Source organism: Mirounga leonina, unplaced genomic scaffold (genome assembly GCF_011800145.1).
Source record: "Mirounga leonina isolate KUSES-001 unplaced genomic scaffold, KU_Mleo_1.0 Mir_114, whole genome shotgun sequence".
NCBI classification, from domain to species: Eukaryota; Metazoa; Chordata; class Mammalia; order Carnivora; family Phocidae; genus Mirounga; species Mirounga leonina.
In genome coordinates, this window is record NW_023270265.1 from 15,080,817 (window position 1) to 15,100,844 (window position 20,028).

Genomic DNA, 20,028 nt, shown 5'->3' on the forward strand with positions numbered 1-20,028 from the left:
CCCCTTCACCTATTTCACCCATCCCCTCATCCACCTGCCCTCTGCTGTTTGTTCTCTATAGTTGTGTCTGTTTGTTGGTTTGCCTTTCTTTTTTATCCCCTTTGTTCGTTTTGTTTCTTAAAGTCCACATATGAGTGAAATCATACAGTATTTGTCCTTCTTGACTGGCTTATTTCACTTAGCATTATACTCTCCAGCTCTATCCATGTTGCTGCAAATGGCAAGATTTCATTCTTTTTTTATGGCTAAATAATACATACACACACACACACATATATGTGGAATACAGATACATCTTTAGCCATCTGTCGATGGACACATGGACTGCTTCCATAGTTTGGCTATTGTAAATAACGCTGATAAAAATAGAGGTGCATATATCCCTTTGAATTAGTGTTTTCGTAGTACGATTACTGGATTATAGGGTAGTTCTATTTTTAATTTTTTGAGGAACCTCCATACTGTCTTCTACAGTGACTGCACCAGTTTTCATTTCCACCAACAGTGTTTCTTTTATTCCACATCCTCGCCAACACTTGTTTCTTGAGTTTTTGATTTTAGCCATCCTGATAGGTATAAGGTAATATCTCATTATGGTTTTGATTTGCATTTCCTTGATGAGGTTTATGTTGAGCATTTTTTTATATGTCTGTTGGCCATTTGTATGTCTTTGGAGAAAAGTCAATAGACAAATTTATTTTAAATAACAACAAAACTGAACATAGGTATAAACTGAACAAAACAACACAGGTATAATTCTTTGCTAGTTACATATCTTTCACTTCATAAAAAGGAAGGTGGGACTCAAACTAAAACATTATGGAGAATAACTTCAGTATAGTTTTGATTTTTGAGAGCATGTTAATACTCTACATATTCAAAAAATAAAATTAAAACAATAAGAATGGGAATGGAGAGCAATCTATAGCTGAAAGCAAACAAAAACAAATTAGCCTAATTTTATTTCAAAAGAATAACATAACTACACTGAAGGGAAAAGAAAAAAGGAAAAGATGAAAGAAAAGAAATAACTAATCCAAGTAACTTATGAACATAATATATGACTAATATACTGTCAGTCTTGGGCAAGGAGAAAAGAATTACAAACAAATCCCCAATTCTTTTTACTAGGTTTGCTTATCATAGCAGTTCAGGCAAAGCAATTTTGAAACTATTTTTAAATATATTCCAGGATTGAGCAAATGAGTAAAGGTGTTGATATTGTTGGGAGCTGGAGTCCTTACTATAGAAGAGGGGGGCACACAAACCTGGAATGGGGGAATAGAAAAATAACTGGGATGGATTCAAATGGAAGGCACTAGTGTGTACTCACAGACTTGTAAAATACGTACATTTCTGTGTGTGTGTGTGTGCATTCTTAGCTTTGTCTGCTAATGTGCTTTAAAAGAAGACACCCCAGCGGCAGTGAGCACATCTAGTGCCCAGATCTCAGTCTCTAATACCATTCCCCCTTTAAAGGAGATGGATTTCTCAGGGAAATGCCTGATTCCATGGTTAGGATAGGATAGGTACGAGAAAAGCCCAGGATATTTTCTTATACCAGAAAGTAAAAAAAGTGCTCAGGATACAGGAGCCAGTTTGAAGGAGATCCCTAGTCAAGTCTGGGCAAACTGGGCACCAAAATATTAAATACAGTAATAAATGAAAAACCACTGAAAAAATATCAATTCCCGAGTCCACACTGATAATATATAATAAATAGAGAAAAGGAAGGAGGGGCTCTTGCTCACAGGAGAAAGTCAAAGACTAAATGGAGGGTGAGACAGCACAGGATAATTCTCTTTTGCAACCATCATGGTAAAGACTGGATCAGGCAAAAATCACTAAAGGATGCCAAATCTAATGGAAATTTTGTCTTAAAGTGTCTTCCCACAGATGGCTTATTAGCTACAGGGAAGGAAAAAACTATACAGTGGAGAAATCAGACAACACCTTGACTGGGTAACATGACCAATGAGGTCAGATGGCCATCAAGTGCCTCTAGATATTATCACCTATGCGGTTCTCTAACAATGCATAACCTCAACCTAATTATAAGGCAACAGCAGACAAACTCAAGGAACACTGTATTCTTTAAATATGTCAATGTCATAAAAGATTAAAAAAAAAAAAAGGCTATGGAAATACTCCGAATTCAAAAGGAGGCTAAAAGACATGACAAACTAAAGGCAATACCTGACCCTAGACCCTGTACTGGAGGGCAGGAAGGCTATAAATGGTTTTATTAGGCCCCCTGACAAAATTGGAACATAGATGATAGAGTGGATAAAAATATTCTATCAATATACATTTATGAGTTTAATAATTTTAATATGTTTATATAAGAGAATATTTTATTCTTAGGAAACACACACTGAAGTATTTAGGAAAAGGGGCATAATGTATATAATTTAAGCTCAAATTGTTCAGAAAAATTGTGCATATGTGTGTTCATATATATACATGGCCATACACACACACACACAGTTGTTTCTTTTTCCTTTTGTAACTTTTTGTATATTTGAAATGATGTTCAAATAAAAAGTTTTTAAAAATTATGTAAGAAGGAAAAATATATTTTAGTTGAACTAGTAAATTTGATAGTTGAGTACCCCCCAATTTGGGAAAGAATCTAAGACATTATAATACATGCGAGATTCTAAAATACCAAAGTATTACCTAATTTCCCAAACCAGTATTTACTGAGTATCCACAACATGTGAGGTACCATGACTAGGCCTCATTAATCTTGCACTGTTGAAAGTAATTAATCTCAAAATAGAGGTAAGTTTTAATTAAATCTGTTCAACCAACTTATACATACATTAAAGCTTCAGTACACTCAATTTTAAAAGGTTCCCAATTAACCTAACCTCTGAAACAAATAATACATTATATGTTAAAAAAAAAAGATAGTAGGAAGGGAAAAATGAAGAGGGGGGAAATCGGAGGGGGAGATGAACCATGAGAGACTATGGACTCTGAGAAACAAACTGAGGGTTGTAGAGGGGAAGGGGGTAGGCAGATGGGTTAGCCTGGTGATGGGTATTAAAGAGGGTACGTATTGAATGGAGCATTGGGTGTTATATGCAAACAATGAATCATGGAACACTACATCAAAAATTAATGATGTAATATATGGTGATTAACATAATAAAATTAAAAATTAAAAAAAATTTTTTAAAAATGGAAAAATGAATTGTCATTTTCCTCTACCAAGAAGTACCATTTCTTTAATGAAAATTTGGCTTTTAAGTATTTCCTATTAAAAAAGAGAAACCCAAAGAAAAGTCCTTTCAGTCTTATTTCCTCCTTATATACAGAAACGCTAGATCACTGGTCATTTGCCACTTAGGAAAATGAGGTATGAATAAAAACATTCAAAATTTATCTCCCTATAGAATATATTTTAAGAATGCTTCACAGGCCATCTTGTTCCTATGGATGGGCTCTTAGAGCTAAGCTTGACACAGCTACCAAAAAGAGGCTGGATCGTAATAAGAGAAACCAACTCACATTACATTTTTTATTTCACATCCATTTCTATTTGGGTACACATTGCAACATAAACATGTGTCAAACAGGTTGGGACTGAAGACAGGAGACCTGAGTTCATTCCTCACCCATCTGCTAGCTCTCTAGATCTATGACTTTGGCCAAGTCACCTAACTCTCTTGCCTGCAATTTTCCCGGCTGTGCTATGAAGGAGTTGGATCAGATGATCCCTTAAGACTCTTTCAGAGTGTAGAATTCCATAATCCCTGCTATAATTTTTCTCCTTGCACTGGATATTAGACTATAAATACACAAAGGAAATTTTCAGAATATAAATTAATCTTAACTCTCTATATATCAGTAATCACTAACAAAAGATCATTTTAAACAGAACTGTCTTTAGACCTCACTATCTACGACATCCCCAAGACCTTTGCAAATCTAAAGAATTAAGTCCCAGGATTTAGGTGAATTCTCTTGCATCCCAAGTTAGATGAGAATAAATCACAAATCTAATAGGGTATGTGGAATGGGTCCAAGTATGATATAAAAGCATCAAGTTCTAACTTCAAGCACAACTAGGTGCCAAAATAATCACTTAAATTAACCTGCAGGGAGCTTGGTTTTAATTTTCTTTTTGGCATCAATGTTAAGTTATGAAGAAAATTCAAATAAATATAAATAACATCAAAAAACAATTCATAGTGTCCTCTTCCAACAAATGAACCAAACCAAAAATGAATAAAATGATGGATACTCATACCACAGGTGTGGTTTGAGGCCATCAGCATGTAATTTAAAAAGAACTGCTAACACCGAGTACTTACAGCATGCTGAATGGTTCTAGCAGCTTAAAAGCACAAACTCAAGCACAAATGTTACAAGAATTATCTCAGTTAATCCTTATAAAAACTGAATAAGGTAAATATTAGTATTATCTCCATTTTGAAAATAAGGCAATATGGGCACCAAAAGGTTAAATAATTTGTCTAGGGTTACAAGCCAGAAAGCAATGGAGCTGAGTGAGGTTTGAACCCTGGCAGTCTGACTCTAGGACGTGCTCCCTCACTCACTATTCTGCAAAGCTATCATGCCAAGTCATTCTGCTCTACTCTAAACAAACATACCTTATGCCAGCCAGAAGAATTTCCTCAAGTTGTTTACATTATTTAAATGCATGCTGGCAAGAAGACCCAATAGTATAAACTTGAAAGTACTACTGATGTCCTTCTGATGAAACCCAAGGGGTTTTGTGAGCTCTTACACCCTGGTTATCCTAAAAGCTCAAGGCTTTTTGCTCACTCCTCTCAGCCAATTCTTATTCTGTAACTGGTCACATCCTCTGGCTACTGTTTTTAATCAACACCACCTGCAGCCGCTCCCAAACCCCCATATTACTAAAGGCTCCATCTTTGATCCTTTCACCTTTTTTTTTTTAAATATTTATTTATTTATTTGAGAGAGAGACAGAGAGAGAGTTGGAGGAAGGGTGGAGGGAATCTTCAAGCAGACTCCCCGCTGAGCACAGAGTCCAACCTGGGACTTGATCCCACAACCCTGAAATCACATCCTGAGCCAAAACCAAGAGTCAGATGCTTAACTGACTAAGCCACCCAGGTGTCCTTATCCTTTCATCTGTTTTAAGTGTACTCTCTCTTTAAGAATTCAACAATTTCCGGGCGCCTGGGTGGCTCAGTCATTAAGCGTCTGCCTTCAGCTCAGGTCATAATCCCAGGGTCCTGGGATCGAGCCCCCCATCAGGCTCCCTGCTCAGTGGGAAGCCTGCTTCTCCCTCTCTCACTCCCCCTGCTTGTGTTCCCTCTCTCGCTGTCTCTGTCAAATAAATAAGTTAAAAAAAAAAAAAAAGAATTCAACATTTCTAGAATGGCAAATCCCAAATCCAGATCCAGATCCAGAATTTGTGGCCAATAAATATTAAACAACCAGAGTCCAGACACTGGGCTCTTGGGCATCAATCCTCGTTTGTATCCTAACACTGCTGCATGCTATCCTGGTGACCTCGGGCTAGCTACTTACCTCTCTATGCCTTGGTTATTTCACCTATAAAGATAAAAATAAAACCTAATATATTGTTATGAACTAATACATGTAAGGAAAGCACTTAGTACAATTTCTGGAATACAGAATCCACTCAACATGTTCTCAACTAACAACAATAATGAAAATATATTGGTTTTTGAGAAAGAGCAAATGTGAATTTTGGTTCTGACATTTATTAGTTCTCTTTCTTTGGGCAGGTTTATTAGCCTCTCTTTGAACCTTGGTTTCCTCACCTTAAAAATGTGGCTACAAATTGAAGGGTAATTATGCAAACTAAAGGAGAAAATACAGTCTTTCTTAAACCTGGCTGATCATTAGTAACCCACAGAAAGTTAAAATTTCCCAAAGCCATTTCCCAGATCCACTAACTAAGCTGCATCTCCGAGGTTCTGATGACCACCATTCCACTCACTCTAGACACCTTGAATGCATTATCATTTACAAGACCCCATTCTAGGCACTGGGTCCGCAGAAGAGGACAATGTGGAAGTGTTAAGGAAGGAATATTCTTACTCAAGTGTGTAAGAGCAAGGCTGAGAGTGAAATGGAGTGTGGTGTGTTCTGACAGAAGTAAGCAAAGTGATAAGGAGCCTGTGGTAAAACAAACTGAACTGAACTGGCCTGTATTTCTATTTTAACCTTCCGTTTTTTATCGATAGTCACCCCCTCCCCACTTCCACAAACAGACCTCCCAAAAACCCCAGCCAAAGTGATAGACTAGGCCAATGATAGCATGGTAGAAAATGATTTATCAGAACCGTTCAAGTTCCCATCTTTTCTAGATCAATGGTTTTTCTGGAGTTTAACTATCTTGATTCCAAAATAGCAAAACAATCAGTACAGACATTATTTAAGTTTGATGTCAATGGGATATAAGATATGAAGGAAAATAAATTTATAAAAAGTTTCTATAATCTCATTTTCACTTAATATAAATATGCAATAAAAATCAACTGAAAAACTTCTTAAATTTCATTGGGGATGTGTCCAGTGTTTACTGACTTCCTGGCTACAATGATTTGGTCCAAGAGACGGGAAAGTGATCTAAGTTGGTCCAATTAGAGTATTTCCATAACATTTTAATTTTTTTAATTTAAAAAAATTTTTAGAAGATTTTATTTATTTGAGAGAGAGAGAGCGCACACGTGCACATGAGCTGGGGGGAAGGGCAGAGGGAGAAGCAGACTCCTCACTGTGTGCAGAGCCTGATGCAGGGCTTGATCCTAGGACCCTGGGATCATGACCGGAGCTGAAGGCAGACACTTAACCAACTGAGCCACTCAGGCACCCCTCCATAAAATTTTTAAATGAAGGAGGTCTCCTTCCCTCTAGGGTCACTCAATTACAGTACTATAAGCCTGGTACTATTTGGTCCCCAGCTCCTGCCATCTTACCACATCTACCAATAATCCCCATTCAGGCTGAAGTGACTAGGTAGATTAGTGTCTCTTAAAACTAAAGAATCCTACTACAGAACTTTCTGCAGTGTTGGTGAGTTGGAGGTAGGTGGTGGGAGAGGCATGGGGATCTTTGTGGAACAGTTAACGCTAGAGTGGAGTCTTAAAGGAACACAGGGAATTAGCCAGATACTAACAGGCAATTTCAGAAAAATGTGCAAAACCCTAGATTAATGAAAGGCACACAGGTTTGCCAAATAAATTTGTTAAAGAGAAACTCATTGAGCATATTTTATTTGCAAATCACTTTTAGGTAGCGAAGGTAGGGAATGGAGATAGAAAAGAAAATACATAGGACTATAGCATCAAGATACCTTCTAATTACAGTAAACTAGCAATGGCATAATTTTCCCAAGTCAGGTAACACAGTATGGAGAGGTATAAAAAATAAATACTGATGGAAATGGAAGGAGGAATTGGCAAAAATATAAAAGAAAGACCTTTAGAGTACCACTCAATCCCTTCACAAAGCAAGCAGTAAAAATTAGAGGGATACAGGGTCTGGTTTAGTAAGTATAGAATCTAACAGACATAGAATAGTTCTACACCCTTCAGAGACATCTCTTCATGTGCCAATATAGTATCTACAACAACTGGCTGTTAGGCCACCAAGAGAAGCTCAAAAAACTCCAAAAAGTAGAAATAATACTATCTACACTCTTTGATTATAATGTAATAAAATTTAGAAATAAAAGGTAAAATAAACCGTTTTGTTTTTAAACCATTTCAAAACGGTTTTAAATTATCTCCTAAAAATCTCATGGGTGTCTGGTGGTACACTTAGGGCAAAAGCCCACTTCACAGTCTCTACTGAGATAGGATGAATAAAGCTGCAAAAAGAAGTTGCTTCCATCCTAACAATGAAAAAAGGCCAAGTAATCCAAAAAATCATAAATTTTTCCTGAGTCTACCAGAGAGTTGCGTTGTCGCAAGGCAACCAAAGTATGACAACCCCCTCCAAGAAGATACGAAACACATAAACCATTATCTCTGCAAGAGCACAGGAGACAGAGGTGACCACCATACAAATGGGTAAGAATAAATCAGTTAAATTGGGGGGCTGGGTGATAGACATTGGGGAGGGTATGTGCTATGGTGAGCACTGTGAATTGTGTTAAGACTGATGAATCACAGACCTGTACCTCTGAAACAAATAATACATTACATGTTAATGAAAAAAAAGAATAAATCAGCTAAAACTTTAATATAATTTTAAAAGCCAAGTGTAGACTTGGGGGGTTACTTTGGAATAAGCAGGAGCCCCAGAAATAAAGAGAATTCACACTCACTAAAAACTTTTTTCCATAGGCCTCCACAAGGTGCTCAGAAAGATGAGGGGCCAGGCAGAAGAATAGAGAAAGCCCATGTGGTAGCACAGGCATGCAGGAAATGACTGGCTGCTGGTGGGGGACAGGCACAAAGCCCCTCCCTCTTCCCCATGTCCCTTCTTTCCTACCCTCTGGCTCTTAAAGCCATTGCAGAAAGTTGTTAGTAAATGTCTGTTGAATGAATGAATATATGAAAAATATTATCTTAACAGTTGTCAGCAGAATGTACAATGAAAACAGTTCAAAATTAAATTGTTGTAAATTTCAACACTCATGTACAGTTAGGCAGCAAGCATATTAACAAATACTTTGCCTTACTGCTAATAAAAGAAACACAAGTTTAAGTTTAAATGCTCATGTTCTCTCTCCATGATTTTTTTTTTTAACTATCCTTTCTTCCTTCTTTCTCTTGTAAGGTAGGGATAGCATCTGATGGTTCAAAGAGTCTTCCTGGTAGGCTTGGAAAGATCTAGGTACAGATAAAGTTGGCCAGTCAAGAAAAAGTTAATATTGGCCCTGTCTTTATCTGCTCCCAGAGAGTTTTAGTTTTCCAAACTTGTATTATCTAATGATACTCCAAATTAGACCATAGCCTCTTGATTCTTTCCTATTCATCTGCTTTAACTCCCTAATACTGGGTCATTAGCAAATATCTTTTTCTTGGTACTGTCTTCTCTAGGAGATTCGCCTAGGATTTTTTTTTTTTTTTAAGATTTTATTTATTTATTTGACAGAGACAGCGAGGGTACAAGTGGGGGAACAGTAGAGGGTGAGGGAGAAGCAGACTCCCCGCCAAGCAGGGAACCCGATGCGGGGCTCGATCCCAGAACCCTGAGATCATGACCTGAGCCGAAGGCAGATGCTTAACCATCTGAGCCACCCAGGCGCCCCGCACCTAGGATTTAAATGCCTCCTTGCTCATATCTATGTGACTAATGAGAAGGTGAGCTTGTAAAAGAGGGGCTTATACTGTCCTGATGGCTAACTTTTTTTTAAATTGAGATATAACTGACATATAAAATTATATTAGTTTTCAGGTATACAATATAATGATTCGATATTTGTATACATTGAGAAATGATCACCAGAAAAAGTATAGTTAATACCCATCACCCATAGTTACAAAAATTTTTTTCTTGTGATGAGAACTTTCAAGATCTACACTTTTAGCAACTTTCCAATATGCAATGCAGTTATTAACTATAGTCACCATGTTATACATTACATCCCCATTATTTATTCATTTTATAACTGGAAGTTTGTACATTCTGACCCCCTTCACCCATTTCACCCACCCCCACACCCCACCTTTAGAAACCTGTCCTATCTATGAGCTAGGTTTTTTTTTTTAATAACATACCACACATAAGTGAGATATACAGTATTTGCCTTTCTCTGCCTCACTCATTTCACTTAGCATAAAAATGCCCTCAAGGTCTACCCACGTTGTCAGAAAATTTTTTGATAAAGACTCTTCGTTATAAAAACAATACATGCTTACAACAGAAAAATACAAATTAAAAAAGTCATCTGTATCACTCACCTAGACTTTGCACATAAATGGATAAACACAGAAAGTCTCAAATTTGTGTGATATTTTATATTAATAATTTAATTTTTAAAATGGTTTATCATGCATATACTATGCATTTCCCCCCATTTGGTAGTATTCCAAAAACATGCTTCCATATCAGTGGTTGTATTTCTGCAATAGTTATAATGTCTGCATAATATTTCATTACATAGATGTACCACAGTATCTTTCTTTTCAAAATCAGTATTAGTAAATAATTCTCCACTAAAGGATAAGTAACTATTTCAAATCTTTTAACGATTATTCAAATTAATGAAGAGGAGGGAGCTGTCAAAAAGTCACTCTAAAGTTTAAGCCTCAATAATTAATAATTGAGAAAATGAACTACATAATGAACATCTTCGAATACTATGCTTGATACTCACTAGGGGAAACAAAACTATAATCTGAGAAAAAGATTTTTATGCCATAAGGAAAAGAAAGGAAACGAACACATTTACAATGCTTCTCAAATTGTCCATCACAAATGACCAAGGCTTATGGCAGACCTGGTTTTTTGGATTGATGATATGAATCTACTCATTCATTTTACTTAAGAGAAAAACAGGAAAAAAAATTGTCTGTCATAAGATCAATAAACCCAGAGTGAAAAACAGGTTTCTTCAAACAAATTGAGGATGATAAAGAATTTCATAAAACCCAGAAATTCTTTCTTCTATATATTTTCAAAACACTGAAAATAATAACATGCAGTTTTGAAGGACTAACTTTTCTCCCTAATCAGACTCCTATTATCCTTCTTACAACAACTTACTTACTCACCTTTTAATCTAGCATCACCACCAAAGGCACCACAGCCCCAGTTTCCTGTGGCCACTGCAGAAAGATTCTCTGAAGAAACTCCAGGACGGAGAAATCCACAGTAAGCCTGCAGGATGAAAGGAACATCATAACATGTGAGTGACTAGACATTAACAGTACTTCTGACTGATGTACTAGGATCAGTAGCTATTATCAAGCTTATGTTTTCTTTCTTTTTTTTTTTTCCCTCCTTCCTTCCTTCCTTCCTTCCTTCCTCCTTCCCTCCCTCCCTCCCTTCCTTCCTTCCTTCCTTTTTCTTCCTTCCTTCCTTCCTTTCTGGGCCAAAGTAGAGGGAAAAACAGAAAATCCTGGGATTATACAAGAAGCGAGTAAGAAATGATCAATTCTAATATTTATTTGTTTTGATGCTGGACAAATCAAAACCTTTAAACCAATACAGGTCTCAGTTTCTTTATCTGATTCAAATATAAATGGAAATATCAGAGATATTTCAAGAACTGATGGGATCCCAATTACAAACTACCAGAACTAAAGGGAGGAAAGGCACTTAATACATTTCTTTATTTGAAGGCTTCTGATCACCATTTTTTTCCATTATGCTTCCTCAGTACTCACTCTCTGAATTATTGGGACTAGATTAATAACTGTGATTAGCTTTTAAATGTGCTTCCTGCCACGAAATGCTTGATAATGAGCAAACAACTAACCTTTAAGATCCCCTCCAGCTCTAAGATTCTCTGGTTTCACAGCTCTGTTTTAAGCCAGAATATTTTAAAATTCGCTAGTCACCTGAGAAAAGTACAATACATCCTGAGGATGCTGGCTAAGTATTAATTAGAAGAACAGCTTATTTTGTATATGAGAAGACTGCAGTTTAAGGCCCCAGAGTTTCTGTTTTCCATTCTTTGCTGTCAGCCCAGTTGGTCTTTCTGCCTCCTAAGGGTTCTTAGGTTTTCTGAAACTATCAGACTACATTAAAAAGTTTAATATAATAGCAAAGCAAATCTCCCCTGGGTTCTCTCAAGTACCAAACAAAGTCTAAAATATAGCTTATGTATAATAGTAAATAAAATAAAAAGAATGATGTGTGACATATGTTCCCAGAGAAAAACCAAGGATAAAGAAAGATGCTTCTATGAAACCCACACATAAAATATAGTAAATTGCTCTCTAAAGTTTCCACAAAGGTATAAAAATTTATTTTACACACTGTCTGGATAGATTAACAAGGCTATTCCTTCCACCCCCTCCTAGGCTGTAAATCCTGACAGATATTAATTATAAGTTGGTACCAGACCATTATTCAACGCTGTGGTACAGAGCTTACACTAGAACTCACAAATTACCTGTGTAATCAGATGCATGGAGCTTCTGAAAATCTCTTTCAGGTCAAAAATATCAAAGAGCTCAATTTTTTTTTTTTTTGAGCAGGTTCTCAAAAGATATAGAGTCTGTCTTTATGCCAACAAGGGGGAGAACAAACTCTGTCAGAACAGACATAATTTTGCCACTTGGTTTTCTGTCAAACTCTCCTTAACAGGCCTAGATGAAGAAGATGATTTCTTAGCCTCCTGTTGGGGCTGCCTCTCTTTTATACTGTCAGAAGGGCTTTAGTCTCTTCCTACTGCCATCTCTATATCTGGGATGACTCATCTTTGATGAGCAAACATAGCTTGGTGAAACTAGAGCCTAACAACAGAGAATTTGAAATATTTATATTATTAGGAGAAAAATCTAACATAAAGCGCTAAATCAATTGTACTAAAAAACAAAACAAAAAACCTCCACAACTACTTTGGAAAATGGCCACAACAAAAAACAAACTATAAAACTGACATTAACCTACATTCGGTGTTTTGATCAAAACAAATCAAAACTTTAAAAAGTTAACCAGAAATTAAATGATATAAAACACTTACGAAGTAATTAGGTATAAAGAATAACTGTTTATAATAAATACAAAATTCTTTTATTCTGTTTAAACTAAGCATTTCTAAGGTCAGAAGTAAGAGACAAGCAGCAAGCTCCTCTGAGTCCCCTTTAGACAGACAACCTATGCTTCTCCCTTCTGCAGTAAGGAGAGCGATCCCTCAAATGCTAGAGACCAGAGCAGGGTCACTAATCAGGGAATCATTTCCTTTTACGACAGTAATGAGACCCTTTAGTAACAAATAAAGATCAGATAAGGATAGAGACCTCAAAAGGGTTGCCAAGTTCTTACTTCATAGGGAAGTTCTCAAGAGCTCCATGCTGGCAACAAATACTTTTTTTTCCCCACACCCACAGCCAGAGAACTTGAGGAGATTAATCAGAGCAGTAAGAATAAAAAGAAAGCCAGCCCGAACTCTATAGTTACATCCTGACCTGACATTCACCAATTACAAGGCTATTTATTTTTACTAATAAACAACTTTAAAGAGAAAAAGAGGAAGCATTCATACCTTAGGACAGTAAGTACAGGATACCAATGAACACTTATATCTCAGAATGAATTTTGATGGGAAGGAAGAAGAAAGGTAAGATAAAGGTAATTTTGGAGTCCTGAAGGTCACAAAGGGGAGCTTTGAAAAGCAAGAGACAGGAAGAAAACACTGGTATCTAGAGTTAAAAACTACAGCCCAGGTGGGAAGTGATGAGATAAAGACAGAAATGTAGGATGGAAGCAAAGAAAGTGAAAAAGAAAACAAAGAAAACAATTGTAAAAACCTACAGGCTCAGAACTGGACCCAGGAAATAGAGGGTACTCACAGGAATAGTTGGTCACAAACACTGAGGCATACACATGCATGAACACATGCACACTGAAGTAAGAACTCAGGCTTCAACATCAAGTTTAGCAGGCCCAAGTAGATATAATTAAACTATGTCTTTCATTATAATGTAAACACATTATACTGTTTGCTAGATTAATAATTTAACAATTATTGTTCCTAAAGAGTTGCTTATTTGAAGACAATCCACCACCACTTGTCTAACGTAAACACATTTGGTACCAATACTGATTTTCTGATATCTTAGAATACTGTGATTTCTTAAAAACAAACATAATATTAAAAAATCCTTAATAATCTTTTGGAAAAGGGGCACCTAGGTGGCTCAGTCAGTTGACTGGCCGGCTCTTGATTTCAGCTCAGGTCATGATCTCAGGGTCCTAGGATTGAGCCCCCGGTAGGGCTCCACACTCAGCAGGGTGTCTGCTTGAGGATTTCTCTCCCTCTGTCCCACCCCTCCTGCTCTCTCTCTAAAATAAATATTTTTTAAAAAGAATCTTTTGGAAGAGAATAAAATAATGTTAATCAAGAATCTTAAAAATATCCTTAGAGGGGTACCTGGCTGGCTCAATGTGACTCTTGATCTTAGGGTTGTGAGTTCAAGCCCCACAATAGGCATGGAGCTTACTTAAAAAAAAAAAAAATTATCCTTAAAGTAATAAGAATTTTGCAAATTTCTTTTGTTATTTGATTAAATAACAAAGAAGTTTATTACTACATTATGTATAATGAGAGGCACTTAGGACCACCTAATTGTTCAAAAAGAGTAGTTTAATCACAGTATGCCAATGCAACCAGTTTTATGGACATTAAACATATTACTATGAAGATATTAGAAAGTATGAAAAATATTCACAATATATTGTTAAATACGTAAAATACAAAGTTATAGGTAGCTTCTGAACATATTTTTATGAAATTAAATATTCATGTGGAAAGACCTATAAAAATGAAAACTATTTGAAAGGTAGGATCATGAATGACTTTTTCTCTTTAAAATAACTGTAACATTAGTAAATTGATTTTGCTTTTGTTTAAAATGCTATGTAAAATGAAAGAATTGTGCAGACCTTAGTTTCCTTGTGTGTGAAATCGAAGATTGGACAAAGTATATCTATTGTTATTCTGATTCTATATATTAAGAGACTGAAGGAAAAATTCACTAAAAATGACATATTTTGGGCTAATATTCCTGAGAAGTAAAGTGACACATACAGTTGACCCTTGAACAAGATGAGTTTGAACTGCGTGGTCCACTTATATGGAGGGTTTTTTTGGATAAACACAATATAGTACTATAAATGTATTTTTCTCTTCCTTATGATTTTCTTAATAACATTTTCTTTAGCTTACCTTAAGAATACAGTATATAATACAGATAACATACAAACTATGTTTTTTTCTTTTTTTTAATTTTATTTTATTATGTTAATCACCATACATTACATCATTAGTTTTTGATGTAGTGTTCCATGATTCATTGTTTGCGTATAACACCCAGTGCTCCATGCAGTACATGCCCTCTTTAATACCCATCACCAGGCTGTTGTCAGTAAGGCTTCCAGTCAATAGTAGGCTATAAATAGTTAAGTTTTGGGGGAGTTCAAAGTTATATGTAGATTTTTGACGGTGCTGAGGGTTGGCATCCCTAATCTCCAAGTTGTTCAAGAGTCAACTGTACTTTAAGAAAATATAAATGATCAGATGTTGAACTCCTCCTCCATTCTAACACTCTCCCAACTAACTGAGCTATATCAGCTACCCTACATGTTGAACTCCTTAGAAATACCAGTAGCTAGTATTGAACAACCATTAAACAAGCTCTGGTTTAATAACCTCTTTCCAAATTTGTTGATGGGTAATACCAAAAAAATCAAGAAATCAATTTAAAAAGGGTAAATGGTGGTGATTTCCTGTTGGGGTGGTCAGTTTGCTTTAATCAATGTCTGATCCAGAAGCCTCTATGTAATATATTCATTACTTAATCTTACTTGAATGAGTCTAACATGGTTTAATATAACTTTTCACAGATGATTTCTTTCTTCCCTTGCTGAGCTATTTGCCACTTTTGCAAGCTGGAGTCATAAATCTTTCCAACTACAAAGATAATTTTCCTCTAGAATGTCACCCAGCTGATCTCTCACAGTATTGCTTCACAATACCAGTTATATAAAAGGAGGCCGATTCTTCCTTTTAAAAACCAACTCTGTTTGCAGGTCATGATGTGGGTCCAATAGGATAGGTGGAGCCTGGATGGAGCAGACTGTTTCTAGAGGGAATAAAACACTTTGTGGGCTTGCCCTTTCAATTATTATCTGATGACTAATGCCTAAAAGTAGCAAAAAAGCCCCTAGAGTTCAGAGATCCACATTGAATTCTGATGGTGAAAACTGGTCTTATGCTCTATTACTTCCTAGAAAAAATGAGTTTTTCTATTCCTGCTCACTTTCTCTCTGGCACAAAAAAAGCAGAATTGTATAAGTCATCTCTAAAGCATTTTAATATAGCTTTAAACCTAAGTTTACAAAACACAGTGAGATGTAAATATTTAACTTAAATTCTCTCCAAGTTGTGCTGTAAGTTTATGTAAAACTCCCTGTTGCTGTACTAAAATTCATACTCTCTTTTAATAGGTAAATGTAACCAATAAATGATGGAATGCTTTTATTTAGAAGGCCCAAAGTTATTTGGATTAGTTCTTTAAGTTGTCGATGACATTTAACAAAATCATTTATTCCTTTCTTCTTTTCCAATGAAAGAATTAGGAAACTAATTCTCAGCTAAAAGAGCAAATGTTTTGGAATCTCGCAGTGAACGACAGACATAATTTATTCAGTGCCTTCCCATAGTGCCGGGCCCTGAACTAGGTGTTTTCTCAATGTTAGCCCATGTACTGATGGGCTACTCTACACCTGTGGTACTTCCTTGTCTTATGGGAATTTAATAAATAGGCTGGGGGGGGAAAGCCCTCAAATTTCCTTAAAATAGTATATCAAACAAAAAAAAGATATTGAGAAAAGCAATCAACTGGAGACTTGCTCACGGTATAGGATTATGATTAAAAGAGAAGAGGTAACCAAAGCATATATGCTTATAGGAGATTGTTAACAAAATGCAAGGAATATTCTTAATGATTTAAGACTTAAAACAGGTAAAAAGTCTGGAAAGACAGACCTTGTTATAGTAATCTCTATGTGGGAGGAGTTACATTTTTAAAAAGTGATTTGAGGGGCGCCTGGGTGGCTCAGATGGTTAAGTGTCTGCCTTCGGCTCAGGTCATGATCTCAGGGTCCTGGGATCGAGTCCCGCATCGGGTTCCCTGCTCAGTGCAGAGCCTGCTTCTCCCTCTCCCTCTGCCACTCCCTCTGGTTGTGCTCTTCTATCTCTCTGTCAAATAAATAAATAAAATCTTTAAAAAAATAAAAATAAAAATAAAAAGTGATTTGAAGTCAGGGGAACCTGGATTCAAGTCCTGACTTCATCACTGCCCATCTGTGTGACGTGGGGCAAGTTATTCAACTTCTTGAGGCTCAGTTCATGATCTCTAAATTGGAGACAAGAAAATTATCTACATCTCCCTGGGTGGTTCTGATTAAATCAGACACTGCATTTAAAGTGCTAAGTAGAGTGCCTGGCATATCATAAGCAATCATTTAATGTTATCTATTACTTTTACTATTGTTACTTATATAATTTAAGAAAACTTCTACCTGCACTTGACAGAAAAGAATCTCTTATGAACTATAAATTAGATTTAATTGTATATTAACATAAATGATGGCACGCTGAAACACAGAAGTACGTAACTATCAATCCATCTGCTTCATGTGGTTTTATCTATTCCATACTTGAATCAACATTGGACTTACTGGGCTTTACCTAGCACTTAAAGAATATTTGGGAAATATCTACAAATCTGTAACATTTTAAGTCATTTAAGATAATGTATATCTAAAAAGTTTACCTTAAAAAAACTGTTAGTAATATCTAAGAAGTTTAATTAATCACCGACTAATGCATTTAACAAATATTTTTGAGAAATTTTCATAAGCAAGGCAGCGTGCTTGGCACTGACTGACTTGAATGAAATAAAACTTTGTCTGCTGTTATTTAAAGACTCATTCTTTCTGTATAAAGTGGGTTTCCTATGGACTCTACATTCTACAAATAAATGTTTTCCAATACTTACAACTAAATTAACCTATTCACATTTACCAAGTTTCACCGATAGGTAAATTGAGGTTAGTGCTATATCAGTAAATGTAGAGAACATCAATAGGCCATGGGCAGTTTAAAAAATAAAAGATTTATTTATGCCCAGGGTTATCATTTTAAAAAATCATATTTGCAGATAATTTCTAAAATTGAATGATCTAGCTCCTACAGAAAAGTATTTATGGGGATGTAAATTTTATCCATAAGAAAAAGAACCATTTTATTTGTGTTACTGTATGATTATGATTAAACACATTTCCTTTTCATATATTTCTCTCCAAACTACCTACTGCTTATATAAATGTCTTCTAGTATCAATGACCATGACCATGTGACAAATTCATATAAAACGTGTTTAATAAAGAAGGAACATGTGATAAAAATCTAAAGATAAATCTCATTCTACTTGATATGTTTTATAATAAAAACATCATGTACTTGGAAATAATTGCTTTAAGGCAAGAGTTTGGAACAATGAAAGGCTTACATTTAAAATGTGTCTAATACGAACCATAAGAGACGATGGACTCTGAAAAACAAACTGAGGGTTCTAGAGGGGAGGGGGGTGGGAGGATGGGTTAGCCTGGTGATGGGTATTAAAGAGGGCACGTTCTGCATGGAGCACTGGGTGTTATGCACAAACAGTGAATCATGGAACACTACATCAAAAACTAATGATGTGGGCGCCTGGGTGGCTCAATTGGTTAAGCGACTGCCTTTGGCTCAGGTCATGATCCTGGAGTCCCTGGATCGAGTCCCGCATCGGGCTCCCTGCTCGGCGAGGAGCCTGCTTCTCCCTCTAACCCTCCCCCCTCTCATGTACTCTCTCTCATTCTCGTTCTCTCAAGTGAATAAATAAATCTTAAAAAAAAAAAAAACTAATGATGTATGGTGATTAACATAACAATAAAAATTAAAAAAAATAAAATGTATTTAATATAATAAAAGATATTCTTTGTTATAGAATCTCTGATTATCAGAGTCAGGTAAAAGAGACAGATTATACCTGTTGATATACCAAAGAGCAGTCTTTCTGCATAGCTTTTCTGAGGAATTGCTTAAAAAAAATATGTACGCAGTATCTGTTATCTAAGTTCAACTTTGGAAAACAGTGCATTTATTCTTCAAAATTTTTAAGAGATCCCTTTGAGAACTCTAAACATTAAAATAATTAAAATATTCTAGGGCGCCTGGGTGGCTCAGTCGTTAAGCGTCTGCCTTTGGCTCAGGTCATGATCCCAGGGTCCTGAGATCAAGCCCAGCATCGGGCTCCCTGCTCCGTGGGAAGCCTGCTTCTCCCTCTTCCACTCCCCCTGCTTGTGTTCCCTCTCTCACTGTGTCTCTCTCTGTCAAATAAATAAATAAAAATCTTTAAAAAAATAAAATAAAATAATTAAAATATTCTAATCGACAGGTATAAGAAAACACATTCAACAATTAAATTCTCAGAATATAAGAATAGATCGGAATATAAGATAATATATATAATTATACTCAAAATATATACCAAGTTCTAAGAGAAGCAAAAGCCTCTCTGGATTATTTGGTTGTTTATTTTACTAACTATATGAAAGGCAAGGTGTTTGTGCTAGGATATGCAGAGGACCACAAGAGTGAGACCAGGGAGAACCTGAGGATAATATACACAATGTCAGATGTGCTACTGCAAGGGCGTTCCCAATCCCCTTGCAATGGTACACCCAGTCTGCTGTCATTATCCAAAGTCTATGTAGAGATTGGCACACATGTAGCCATGCAATTATCTTAATAAACAATCTCATAATCAAATATGACTCATGCGAGTTAAACAATGGTTTTCAGATTGGGTCAGTCTTCTTGGCTGTAAAAGATCTAAAGAAATTATCAACTGTTTTGGTAAAGCCCTAGACTTAGAGAATAGAATCAGTACTCCACTGTATGGTAAGAGTTTATTTACTTTGGTTAGCAGTAGTGAAAATCTGAATAATAGGCATGGCTCATTTTCATATTTCTGAAATACAGTTAGAAAAAATGATTTAGTAGACAGCACTAAGCATCACAGAAAATCACAGATTCCATCATTAATATGCCAAATTACCTAATCAATAAACGATTTACATGTGAATCTTACCTATAAGAGAACTTAACTTTTATGGTTTATCTGTATTTAACCCTGATGGCATACCTTGTAGAGACGTCACTGAAAGGTGTGACAAAAATTTGTTAGCGCTCATTCATTTCTATATGGTTTTACAATAATAATGTTCCAAAGCAAGTAAAAGTATTTGATGAGCTAAATGCATGTGTGGGGCTTAATATGAAGCAACAGTCTATCTGGCATCAGTAATCAAGCAATTACGAAATGG

The 20,028-nt window shown here is 35.9% G+C and overlaps 1 protein-coding gene across 8 annotated transcripts in view; it reads right to left on the minus strand.

Moving 5' to 3' along the window:
- PARG (poly(ADP-ribose) glycohydrolase) overlaps nt 1–20,028 on the minus strand; it is a 139,465-nt gene that overhangs the window by 24,758 nt on the left and 94,679 nt on the right. For all 8 annotated transcript variants that reach the window (XM_035023874.1, XM_035023882.1, XM_035023900.1 and 5 more), the window contains one exon: nt 10,698–10,803. In XM_035023874.1, the coding sequence (XP_034879765.1) occupies nt 10,698–10,803 (106 nt within the window). The remainder of the gene's footprint in view (nt 1–10,697; nt 10,804–20,028) is intronic.